Source organism: Microtus oregoni, unplaced genomic scaffold, assembly GCF_018167655.1.
Source record: "Microtus oregoni isolate MIOR12 unplaced genomic scaffold, Mior012 000018F_ref0000195, whole genome shotgun sequence".
In the NCBI taxonomy this organism is placed as follows: domain Eukaryota; kingdom Metazoa; phylum Chordata; class Mammalia; order Rodentia; family Cricetidae; genus Microtus; species Microtus oregoni.
Genome location: NW_024543077.1, coordinates 11,246,715 through 11,259,355, shown reverse-complemented (window position 1 = coordinate 11,259,355; position 12,641 = coordinate 11,246,715). Strand labels below are relative to the sequence as shown.

At 41.2% G+C, this 12,641-nt stretch overlaps 1 protein-coding gene across 3 annotated transcripts in view; it reads left to right on the top strand.

Annotated features, from left to right (window-relative positions):
• Positions 1 to 222: 222 nt before the first annotated feature.
• LOC121459110 (semaphorin-3E-like) overlaps positions 223 to 12,641 on the top strand; it is a 224,529-nt gene continuing 212,110 nt past the window's right edge. For 2 of the 3 annotated variants that reach the window (XM_041668630.1, XM_041668632.1), the window contains exon 1: positions 223 to 944. In XM_041668630.1, coding sequence (XP_041524564.1) covers positions 830 to 944 — 115 coding nt within the window. In that variant the 5' untranslated portion in view covers positions 223 to 829. The remainder of the gene's footprint in view (positions 945 to 12,641) is intronic. The other variant, XM_041668631.1, reaches the window with a different exon arrangement.

Below are 12,641 nucleotides of genomic sequence, written 5' to 3'. Positions count from 1 at the left end.
GTGGCAGAGGATTTTAAAAAGTGGATTTATTCAGGGATCGCCCTTGGTGAGGGAGCATTTAAAAGTCCTTCCCGAGGCCAAGTCCCAGGCTTTCACATTCTTAAATAATCGGGGTATTATGCAGGTTTTCCTGGCCACGCCCCGCCAGGGTGAGGACCTGTCTCCCGAGCCCGGCGGGCGCGTCACAGCCGCGGAGATGCAGCGGGGCACGTGGGCTGGAGACACTTCCTAGAAACGCGCGCGGGCTCAACCCTGCCTGAACTTTCCTGTAAACAGAGCGCTGACAGGCGGCATCCCCGCTGGGTGGATCCCGCGCTCCTGGCGCAAGTGGCACTTCTTGCTTTTAATTAGCGCGAGGAGAGGCGAAGAAGAGCTAGCTGCTCGGCAAGTCAGTGCAGGAGGCTGACTTCTGGGAGGCTTGGGGGAGGCTGGGGGAAGAGCTGGGGGAGGTTGCCGGTCGGCTCCGGCTGTTTTCTCAATGAATAGCTGGCGGGGAGATTGAAGCCAGTCCCAGCCTCCTCCTCACGCCCGCGGCTGGGTGACGGCGACAGCTCCAGCCGGGACCTGGCTCTTAAGACGCGCTCCTTGGAATGGAATGCCCTCTTGCTCTGCGCTTCTAAACCACCGGTCCCGAGGAGAGGGAGGCTTTGCGGATCCAAATCTGCCCAGGGAATGGTACTTGGGAATGGTGTTTTTCTGATGACAACCCACTCTGTTTGTGACAAAGCCTGTCGCCTGCAGTTGGCCCTGGAGGGAAGTCCTAAGAAGAACTGAGTCGATCCTGCCTTAAAGTGAGGCTGCCGAGGCTACGGGAGAGCCGGCACACACCATGGCACCGGACGGACGCATCCTCACCTTGCTGCTCTGGGGTCACCTGCTGGAGCTCTGGACCCCAGGTCACACCGCGGACCCCGCCTACCCCAGGCTACGCCTGTCACATAAAGGTAAGTTCCCTTTCCGTATCCTTTTGTTAGGAAAATGCCCAAATGGAAAAGCCCCTTAACACAGGTCCATCATCTTCCAAGACCTCAAAAGTGCACCTGAAACCTACTGCAAAACTCACCCAGGATCGGAAGCACCTCGAGTTAACATATCCTACCTCATCTGGTAAAAAGTGTTAAATCACATGCCAACTTGGAGGTGTTATTTCTGCCCTAGAATTATCAGATATTATTCTTGAGAAGTTCACAGAACTGAGAAGGTGGGGCACAGTTGCTAATAGCTGGAAAGGCTGAATCCACCAAGTGAGCAGTAGGTACTGAAATAACACCACTTACATTATGGGAGCTATATGGGACATGCTTTGAAAATAGAAGTACACTTTTTTTTTAATTTGGGTATTTTGTTTGTTTTCTTTATTATGAGATTGAGAGGAGGAGAAAATTCCTGAGGGGGGAAAAATGATACCACCCCCATGTAATAACATGTAATGTTATTACATGTAATGACTAACAACTAATACAAATTAGCCTTCATGCTGAGATGGTTATTTGAATAATGTGATATGTGGCAAAATAAAGCAGCCTATTGGCAATCATGGTAAATTGACTTACATTTTAGTAAGCACTAGTCCTTTCTTCTAAATGTGCATTCGTCTTGTTTTTACTGACGGTCTAGCAGAGTTTGTTTATTTATTTATTTATTTATTTATTTATTTAATTCTGCACTTAGGTCTTACACAGCTACATCATATTCATAAATAAATGATCATAAAGATGATAGGTTTTGCATCAGGACCAGTCAAAATCAATTACGAGTTCTCCTGTCAGCAAGCAAACAAGGGACAAAATCTGTTTTAGGAGGAAGTGATTTTGTTGACTTCAAAGGAATTGGAATAAATTGTTGGGAATGAAGTATTCATTGCCACCACCAGTTAAGACAGAGAACAGATGCAATAATAAGGATTACATAAGAGCCTTTTTTTTCTTTTTTCCAAGCTGAGTAAGCTCTTAAATTGTCTTTCACTATGGAAAGACAGAACCTGTACTTTTGGGTACAAGGTAGAAGCTGGAAATAGCAGGTCTGAGTTTTGTATGACATACATGGTCTTTATGTCTTCTTATTGGACAGCAGAAAATGTATTGGGGATTGTAGAAATTTCTCCTCTTAATACTTAAAACTATGGATATGTTCTTGAATTAGATAATTTTCTTGTTGTATTATGTAGTCAGTACCAAAATGTTTAAAAATATATGAACACTACCTCTGTAAAGTATATGAAATATAGTGTCCTGGATTAGCAAATGGCTTTTGATTTAGGACGTTATATTATGATAGTTATCAAAGTCTCTGCTAGAAGATGTAGCCAAATATATCATGGTGCCAAATGAATGGGAGGGAAGGTGGAAAATGAGGATGCCAGAAACAAACAGTTGATTCTGTTTCTTATAAGTAGTATTTATTTTAGAGCTATTATGAATGTTTTTTTTCTAATTACTTTTTTCTGAGCATAAATTGTTGGTATACATGAAGCTCACTTTTCATATAGATTTTATGAAAAAAAAATAAAATCATAAATTTGCAGGAAAATGAGTGGCCTTGGAAAGCATACCGTTAAGGGAGGTGACCCAAACTCAGGCAGAAAAACACTGTATATCTCCCTGATACGTGGATCCTACCCTATAATGTGTGCTGTGCTTCTGTAAACAGGAGCAAGTGTAACGAACTTAGGTGTAGTATGGCATTTAGACAGCAGACCCAAGGAAGGGTCATATTAGGTGATGAAGAAGGACGGAATGCAGGCAAAAGGACACATGAGTCATGGAAGAGGATTGATTTAAAGGTAGTTTTTTCCTCCGAGCTTCAACTCTGCCATAATTTTTCTTTTCTTTTCTTTTCTTTTTTTTTCTGTTTTGTGGTGGAAAACGGAATAAAAATGTAGAGAAGAAAGAAAAGCGGGTGAGCTGTCAGTTTTGACATGCTGCGATTCTGTTAGGCCTTCTATTAACCTTTCTGCCCCAGGAGTGCTTGGCTTTTGATAGCTCAGTATTAGTATGTTTTCCAAACTGTCTCATTTGATTTGGAGATTACGATTTGGTCAGTGTACCAGAATTACATGGGAGAGCCGATCTCATTTTTATACTTTTATCAAGCTCGTCTTCAAGATGTCTCTGTTAATCAGAGAGATGACTGTAAGTGATGTTATGAGCTGTGTCATGTGCTGTCGTCGAGAGGAGCTGCTAGTATCTGTGTGTACTAGACAGAATACTCTCGCAAGATTTCTCTTTGGCATTTCTTCACCTTTTATCGGGATGAGCTAAACAGACACTTTTATGGTGGTGATTTTATACAAATGCTTGCTGTACCACAGGTGCCTCAGTGACAGGGGAATCAAAGAATGTCAGAGCAAGGACACCCAGTTTGGCCAGCATAAAATGAGCCCCTTGCTCCTCCACACTCTGGAATTCAGGAGCTGTTCCAGGAGTCTTCAAATATTAGGAATAGTTGAGTGCAGGTTAATCATCTGGAGTATTGGATGGTGGCAGTGACGTTGGTTTTTCAGTAGGAAGAGGATTTAAGCCATTAAATTCCCAACGGATGTTCTTTCCTTCAAATAAGATATATGGGCATCTATGGAACAGCACCTCTGTGTTGCTGCCTGACCCCAGCAGGTAACACTGTCAGCTCCCTAGATGTGGCCTGTGGTATGCATCCATCATTCTTCTCCTGACAGTGGTCTATACCGTGCGCGAGAAGGGTGGGAGAAGGGCAGTCACTGTTCTTACACCCTCCACTTCCAAGATTAGGGGGGGGGGGGGAATCTTCCCGAGAAGGAAGGCATTTAACTGTCATGCGCCAAGCCTGAGTTAATTTGTCTAAATGTGTGTTCAGAAAAATATCTGGAAACCCACAAATCCCTTCATTTTTCTTCTGCTCTTCTGCCCATCTGGCAATGGCTTGTTCTTCAATAGACTTTTCCAGAAGAAGGCTACTAAGTAGGAAGGGAGTATGGAATAGAGAGTGCCTTCTAGTTTATTTCCAAACATTTATTCTTCACCTATGATGGGAGGTATTCATCTTTTGTTCTTCTTACTATATCATTATTCGGAAAATGTGTCAATCTGGGACAAGTAGAGAACATGAAAAGACAGGGCAATTCCTGTTTAGAACATACATGTCTCTCTTGTTGAAATTTATAAGAACAAATAAGCCTAGTTAACAAATGAAAACAAAGTTGGGAGTTGGTGGCGAAAGCCTTTAATCCTAGCACTTGGGAAGCAGAAGCAGGCAGATCTCTCGGTTTGAGGCAGTCTGGTCTGCAGAGTGAGTTTCAGGGAAGAAAAGCAAGATGCTATCTCATTCTGAAAGACTTTTCAGTCCAGAAGTCAAGATCTGAGTAGCGTTGAGGTTGACTCTATAAGGCAAAAATTTTCAAGTTGGAGAGTAGTCATGCTCCGTGTGCACTTAGCTGTTCCTGCGAACGAAGACGGCATTGATAAGATTAATAAAGAACGCACTTTCTGTTCAAAGAGCTCTCCTTGTGATCCTCAAGAAAGAACAAATGGAAAGAATGAGGAGGAGTCCTGAAGACCTGAGTGGTTCCTCCTTGGTGTCTGCTCTTTCCTTATCTGTCACCATCCTGCATTAATGAGGTTACTGGGAAAACAAAAATAACCTTCTTGATAAAGGAGTTGAGAGAAGGAAAAAACAAAAAAACCAATTAGCAAAGAAGCAATCACAGTATCTGTAGAAAGATCTGATCAACCGAGAATTCAGTCAGGAACAATCCATCAGGGAGTCTGGAAGACAGGAGCTCAACGTCCTCATGAGGAAGAATGGTCACAAAAGACACAGAGAGTGGTGTTTCAGCAAAAGAGTGTTCTCCTAGGATCTTTGGGGAACAGACAGTTAGGTCAAGATGTGTTGACATTATAAACGGAGGCTTTGAAGGGACACCCATACACATAAATCTAGACCTAGAAAGTGTTAAGCAGTGTGCCTGTATTTAGGCATTCTGACTGATCTGCCACAGTCACAAGAACTCAGGGTGTGATATCAGCAGCCTCCATCCAATGCCCTACTCTTCCTCATGATGGCGATTTGTGCATCAGTGTGAAAAATACAGGATGCCGTGGGGGCCCTTCTTGTATATTTCACTGAGGGTTGGAGAAGATCTACAATATAGAGAATGCACTTTATAATCTAAGATTGAATATATTACTAATATTTCTTGCCAACTACATTGTTGATTGTTGTGGAAGGCAGCAAGTTCTAAGGGAAATGACAGTTGGCAATGGAGGGAACTTAGATATGAACAGGTGTTAAAACAGTGCTGCCATACAGGGAGAAAATGTGATGGATGATCTTCGTGAGCCATTCATTCCAAGTGCCATCTTCCATACATTTTTTTTTTAAATATGGATGTTTTATCGTGAGGGAAAGGGCAAAGTTCTTTTTTTTTTAATTTATTTATTTATTATGTATACAATATTCTGTCAGTGTGTATGTCTGCAGGCCAAAAGAGGGCACCAGACCTCATTACAGATGGTTGTGAGCCACCATGTAGTTGCTGGGAATTGAACTCAGAACCTTTGGAAGAGCAGGCAATGCTCTTAACCACTGAGCCATCTTTCCAGCCCCATCTTCCATACCTTTGTGCCTTAGTTATGCCAACTTAGAAGATCATTACTCCATCTTCATCGCCAACTTTCCATGGCCAATATTTGCTCTGATTACCACAATGATTTACAACTCTCTCTCTCTCTCTCTCTCACATACACACACACACACACACACACACACACGCACACACACACACACACACACACACATATATATATATATATATATATACATAATCATTAAAATACAATTTAAGGAAAGCTTTGCATGTTTGTCCTGGACTTGAATAACTAAAAATTAAAATAAAATAAGGCAGTAACTAAGCTATTATTTCCTGACCCAGCTCAAAGTTTGGTTTCAGTCAGTAGCTAAGCATTATCAGTAGTGATATTAGTCACACATCTCTGGGTGTTAATAAATAAAAACTGGTCATAAGGCATGATTCATAATCACAGTAGTTAAATAGGACTCAGGAGTGAACATTAACCTCCATGCCAGACTCTATCGGGGAGTGTTGGCGAGAATGACAGGGTGGCTTTCTTAACCAACGGTTTATGTTAAGAAATAACAATGTTTCTTTGAGTTTGGGTTTACACAAAAATGCTTTCTGTAGAAAAAGTCTATGTAAGTAATAAGTAAGAATGGTACTTATTGAACTTTTATTTTTGTATTTATCGGATGCTACATGGATATCGTATCAGTACATCAGTCATTCCATGAATCACTCAGTTCTTATACGGTTATTGTAGATCACAGAGGTAAAACAGCTATTCCTTCTTAGAGAATTGAAGGCGCCTGAGGGTCAGGGTTAGAAAAGGCCACAGAAGAAGTTTATTAATTAACTAGATAATAATTTATGTCTGTATAGCTATCTAAGAATCCTTTTGAGGGCAACTTTCTATATGGAAAATAAGATCTATGCCTGCTCTTGATTAATAAATATATACAATAAAAATCAGGATGAAATAATGAAGTATTCTTTTAAACCTTTATTTTGCCATATTGTTGTCTCACTAGTGAAGCCGAATTTGTCACTTAGCCTCAGGGCATTTCGTCTCTTTTTTCTCTTCCAGAGATGAGATCACTTCTCAATTCTATGCTTTAATTCTGTGTTCACATAATAAACTGCCAAGCTATTAACTTAGTGGTTGCTGGGAGAAATTGCTAGCAATCTGTTGAGTCAGTTTTATTTCATTAGTGATGTCTAAAGGGTTCATTGCAGGTTTCTGGGTAGGAGAGTGTGTAAAACTTTACTCCTTTATCTTAAATGTTTTGTGGTTTCATAGAGGAATTTTGTCAGCAAGAATCCAGTAAGGCACTCTGTAGATGCCCATCCCCATTCAGACACTGTCATTACTCTCATAAGTGGCCCTCAGTTTTACAGTTCAAAGCAAAGCCGTGCTGAAATGAAATTACTCATAATATCTCCTAAGGGTGCATAGTGACGATTTAGGTTTCTTTTTTAGTTCCAATACCAGTATTGCTAGTTCACACCTGATGCTTCAGAACGCTCAATAAATTGTGTAAGGAAATGGTTGGTTATGGTAAATAATGGCTTCCATAACAGGATTTGAAACAGAGAAATATCAATGTCTTTAGGTATTCCTTAGACGTAAACAAGCATTGTTCTTTGCATACATCGTAAAGATGGCAATGACAATACATTTGTAGGTGAGTTATTCTCAACTTGTTAAAAACATGTTAGTGCCACGTGTAAACCAAAGGTTTCAGTTTCTGCTGCTGAGGGAACATCTCTTTGTTTTTTAAATATTTATTTATTTATTTGTTATGTATACAATAGTCTATCTGTGTGTATGCCTGCAGGCCAGAAGAAGGTATCAGACCTTATTACAGATGGTTGTGAGCCACCATGTGGTTGCTGGGAATTGAACTCAGGACCTTTGGAAGAGCAGGCAATGCTCTTAACCACTGAGCCATCTCTCCAGCCCCTGAGGGAACATTTCTTTCAGGACTACTGATTTCAAGAGCTGACAGCTCCTCAGGATTGATGCCTTGTCTTCCCATGAGCCTGTGGTAGTCAAAGCAATAGCTTATTCAAAAACACCTCTGCCTTTTGAGATTCTAATGCGTAGATCACAGCCTTTCTTCCTATTAACATTATACTCTGACCTAGTAATCTTGCCTTTCAATGGCCCTTAAAAAATACAAGAGAAATTCACTAGTTTCCTTGAAGGCTTTTTGGTTTTGTTTTTGTTGTCTGAGACAGGGTTTCACTGTGTAGTATCCTGACTGTCTTAAACTCATTATGTACACCAGGTTGGCCTCAAACTCAGATCTGCCTGCCTCTGCCTCCTGTGTGCTGCTGGGATTAAAGGCGTGTGCCATCATGTCTACCCCCTGCTTGAAGCTTTTTAACCTGAAAAGTGAATTCCACATCTATCCCTGATAACTAAATTCTCAGCCATCAGTGTTCTCTACCCATGGGCTTAGAATGATCAATAGAACAAATATTTAAGGCCCAGACATTAAAAAACACTCTCACAATTCTTATTTTGATGGCCTCAGTCCCTCGTTTTTGATGAAGCATGCCTAATTCCAACCTAGCTTCTGTTGCATGGCGTGAGCAAGTAACTTGTATTTAGTGAGCATGAGTCTCCTCAGTTTTACAGCAATGTAGTGTTTAATTTGCAGATTGGGAAGGATCAGGGAAGAAGACAGAAACTGAAGAAGCACAATACTTTACCCTTAGGTAGCTTTTCCAAACTGACTCAGTGAACCAGAGGTCAGTTGGAAAGCATCATCTACGCTGGTTTTCCTTTTTCATTGTGAAAATAATCATGCTCAAACTCTTAGCTTCCAATTTAAAATAAGTGTAGATACTCATCACAGGTTTTCACTAAAAGCAAGATTTTTTTTTTTTTATTAAAGTCAGTTCCTACTGTTGTAGAAGGCTACACATAGTACAGAAGTTGGTGTCTTTGTAATTTAAGTTACTGCAGAATTCCTTTGTTAATAGTTTAAAGGAAGTTGGAACTTTGGAGGCAGCAGATCAATTCCTAAAGATGCCTACCTGACAAAGGTAATTGTAGACCCAACATTGTAAAGCACAATAGGGCTGATATTACAAAAGCCAGACCACACTGAGCAAGCTTAGTCTAAACAGTGTCCGGTAGGCGGCTATCAGCTCAGCAGTGTTGTTTGCTTTGAAAGTGAAAGACAGCCTTAAGCTCTGCCATCCCGGGACAAACAGGGTCGGGGGGGCGGGGACGGGACTGACCACCTACACCTCGCTGGACTTCAGCAAGTGCTCATCGCCGCAGGAGTAAGGCACAACACCTTGGACACTGTGATCTCCAAAGCGGAGTGTGATGGGGTGGTGTGTGAAAGGTTCCGGGGAAACTGAGGCATGCTGAGCAGCTGTTTATGGCTCCTTCCGTAAAGCTCACTTTAGAAGAAGGGCTTAGCCTTGCCTGGGTATCCACCTCCTTACCCATGGTGAGGGAAACAGCAGGGTTTCAGGAAGTCCTTTCCCGGCATCCCTCGCTTTCCCATCTATGTGTAATCCTCGAATTTTTTCTTCTAAACACTACTTTGCACGCATATTCCATTTTTGGGCAATCACAGGATTCCTCCTTTTTTGCCAGTTGGGTCCTCTGCTACATAGCGTGCAGTTCGTACCGTCTCTCTCCTGGTTTGTTTTTTTCTCATACAGGAATTCCTTATCTTTTCCTCACTTTAGGCCGACAAATAAGAGGCAAACAACTTGTCGAGAGTGACATGTATTCATTTATTCTCAGTTTCCCTTCAAACTTCATTTTATTTTTGTTATTTAATTTGATGACCAGAAAGCAAGATAGAGCTTTAAATCAGAAAAAATTACAATTATTAGGTAGTCAGAATTCGTTGAAATTCATCTTCTAATGAAAGAGTAGATGGATAACTCACTGGATAATCAAACATCTAATCTCCCTTCTCTAGCCTGTTCTTTTCAGGCTGGTAGCTGATGCTCAACCGTACCAAGAGATTGAGGCAATGGAAGCATGGGGATGCTAAACTTGAGTTAGGGGAAAGGCAGACTATTATCAGTTCAAACCTACTGACTTCTATGCGCTCAGTTTTTTGAGCCTTAGCTTCGGGGAAAGCGAGAACAAAAGGAGAGCTTTCTTTTTAGGTTTCTGTGGGGGCACAAAATTTGCTAAGAATAAGTCCCACCGGTGATTCAGGCGGCCAGTGCTCCACAGCCCCACAGAAGAGCGGCAAAGAGAAGGAGAATAAAGTAGGGAGAGAAGAGCAGCCAGCCTCTTCTGACCCATCCTCTCTTGGAAACGAGGGGGCTGAAGCGCGCTTTAAATTCTGAGTTCAAAACGTACTGTAGATCAAAAGGCCAAACAAAAGGGGTTCTCTCCATTGCTTGCTGTTATTTACCACTCCTGATTGCTTGTTTCCTGAGTGCAGTTTACTGGGGACCACGTGCTGGTGCTGCCTCAGGTCCCTTCCGGTTCCCCAAATGCATGGACTTCTTTCTTCTCTGATGGCCTCCCCATGTGTCTGTTTCTCCAGATTCTTTAAACATGACAGGACTTTGGAAGCAGTATTCTGTGGTGAAAAGCGTACGGATGAACAATTTTTAAATTTTTGGATTTGAGTCTGCAGAGTATCTTATTTCTACTTCCTGATTCTTGCAAAGACATTGAACTCTGAGATTCACTTTCTTTAGGGTTAGAAAGAAGCCAATAAAGCTACTCTGTCCCACGTGATGGCTATAGAAAAGTGCACCACAACCTAGAAATATGTAATATATAATTTGATATTGTGATGTTTATACTGTTCCTTAGTTTGTAGAATTGCCTTTACGTTATGTAAAGTCAAGATAGAATTGTTTGTGTTGCCATTGTGTAGGGAATAAAATTACTTATTTAAGTCATTTCTAAAGACTGTACTTATGGCATGGGTGTCTACCATCTATAGAATTTCAAATGAAAACATGTTTAGTTGCCTTCCACATTATGGTCAAATAAAGTCCACCTTGTTCTAGAGTTCCTGCTAACTACAGCATCCCAATGTCTAAATTATAGGACTGGTCTTGAGACCACAGCATAGAAGTTGAGCTATAGTACGATTCTCTGATTAGTTTTAATTGAGCATGATGTGTTTGCACATAGTGATTGCAGTTTAGCATATGAAAATATTCTATTCATTACTGATGTTGTAAATTGGAGACATATTTCTATTTTAAGTTCAGAAGTCTGGTCGATTATGGAGAAGCTTTCTGTGAAATTTTAGAACATGTACATCTCACAAAGGGCATTTTCCCTGGACCAATAACAGAATGATTTCACCGATGTTTAATCCATGTGCTCTGAATCTTATCTCCCCCTGGAAATGTAGAAGCTTTTAGCTTTCCCAAAAAGATGGGTTAATTCAACAACGTCTTATTCTTTGAATGCCTGTTGAGCTTTATCAGTGTTTAGAGACTGAGCACGAAGCTAGGATTCTAGAATGTAGGAAAGAAAGTCTTTTAGGACTATAAATGGTGTGCTGGATGGGATCCTGAGGGCAGCAAAAGTTTGCCAGGTAAAACGAAGGATATCTAAATGTGGCATGGGTGTTAGCTAACAATTACACATCCATAGCTGTGATGTTACCATTAGGTAAACAATTAATAAATGGAGAACTGGGTCTATGGATATGGGAACTTCTTTGGTTAACTTCACAATCTTCCTATGAACAGGAACTTGTTCTAAGATAAAGTTCTTTCTATTCTCTCTCTTACACACACACATGCTCACACACACACACACACACACACACACACAGAGAGAGAGAGAGAGAGAGAGAGAGAGAGAGAGAGAAAGAAAGACAAAGAGAGCACCTTATACAACCCTATTCCTAAGAGACCCAAGACGTATTTGTGAAGAGACTTATCACGATAAAGGAAGACATTTTTATGTACTAAATGCCAAGATGAGGAAGATGAGGTCTAAGGAAGTACAGAGCTTTGATGGAAAGGGGCATTGGAACGTAGTCTGGATGACGAGTGAGTGAGTGGTGGGACAGAAGCCATGAGCCAGTCATTTGCATTTTCTCTCTCTAGCATCCTGCTGTGCTCAGTCCTCCTGCTCTAATGATCCTGTCAAAGGTCCCTCTCTACTAGATATCCAGTTCACCTCAATTACCTCCCTCATTTCTGTGTGAGTCTGAGGAATTTTCATTTATTTAACGTGAGTGATACGTTATTAATGAAAATTCAGGCAGATTTGCAAATTTAAAAAAAAACTCTTTGTTTGTGTACATGTGTGTGGGCTTATGTGTCGTGACCTGTGTGTGGAGATCAAAGGACAACTTTGGGGGGCCAACTTTCTCCTTCTACATTGTGCCCCTGGGAATCTAACTCAGGTCATTAACACTGGCCGCTTGTACTCCTGGAACAATCTTGCCTGTTCTGACTCTGAAATTTTTTGTAGCAGTTATAGGATTTATTGTTTATTTTGATTCTAATGAATGTTAGTTTTGCAATATAACTAATTACTTATTTCAATACCTATAATATATTTGCCCTAAATAATGACATTAGTATCATCTATTTAAATTCTGGCTGAAGGCCACTTCTAAAAATGCTCCTAATAGATTGAAGAAAATGAGCCGGGCGGTGGTGGCACACGCTTTTAATTCCAGCACTTGGTAGGCAGAGGCAGGTGGATCTCTGTGAGTTCGAGGCCAGCCTGGTGTACAAGAGCTAGTTCCAGGGCAGGAACCAAGGTCTTCGGAGAAACCCTGTCTCGAAAATAAAAAAAATAAATAAAAAAAAAAGATTGAAGAAAATGAAACGATTGGAGAACACCAATGACAGGAAAAGTAAGGAAAATTTATCTTTCCACTTCTTCAAAAGTCCTCGATGGCTTCAGGTTCTTTCTTTGGACAGTTCTGGAAAGGAACCCAGAGGGCTTTAAAACAATCCGGAATCCATTTGAAAGATGCCGTTTGAGGTTTCCACAGGAATGGTCTGAATCCATGCAGGCTAGACACCTGACGGCCCCGGTTGCTTCATCTGCTCTCATTGTTCCAGTCGTGGTCTCCCATTCTGTGCAATATCCTGTTGACGGCCACACTGATAAATG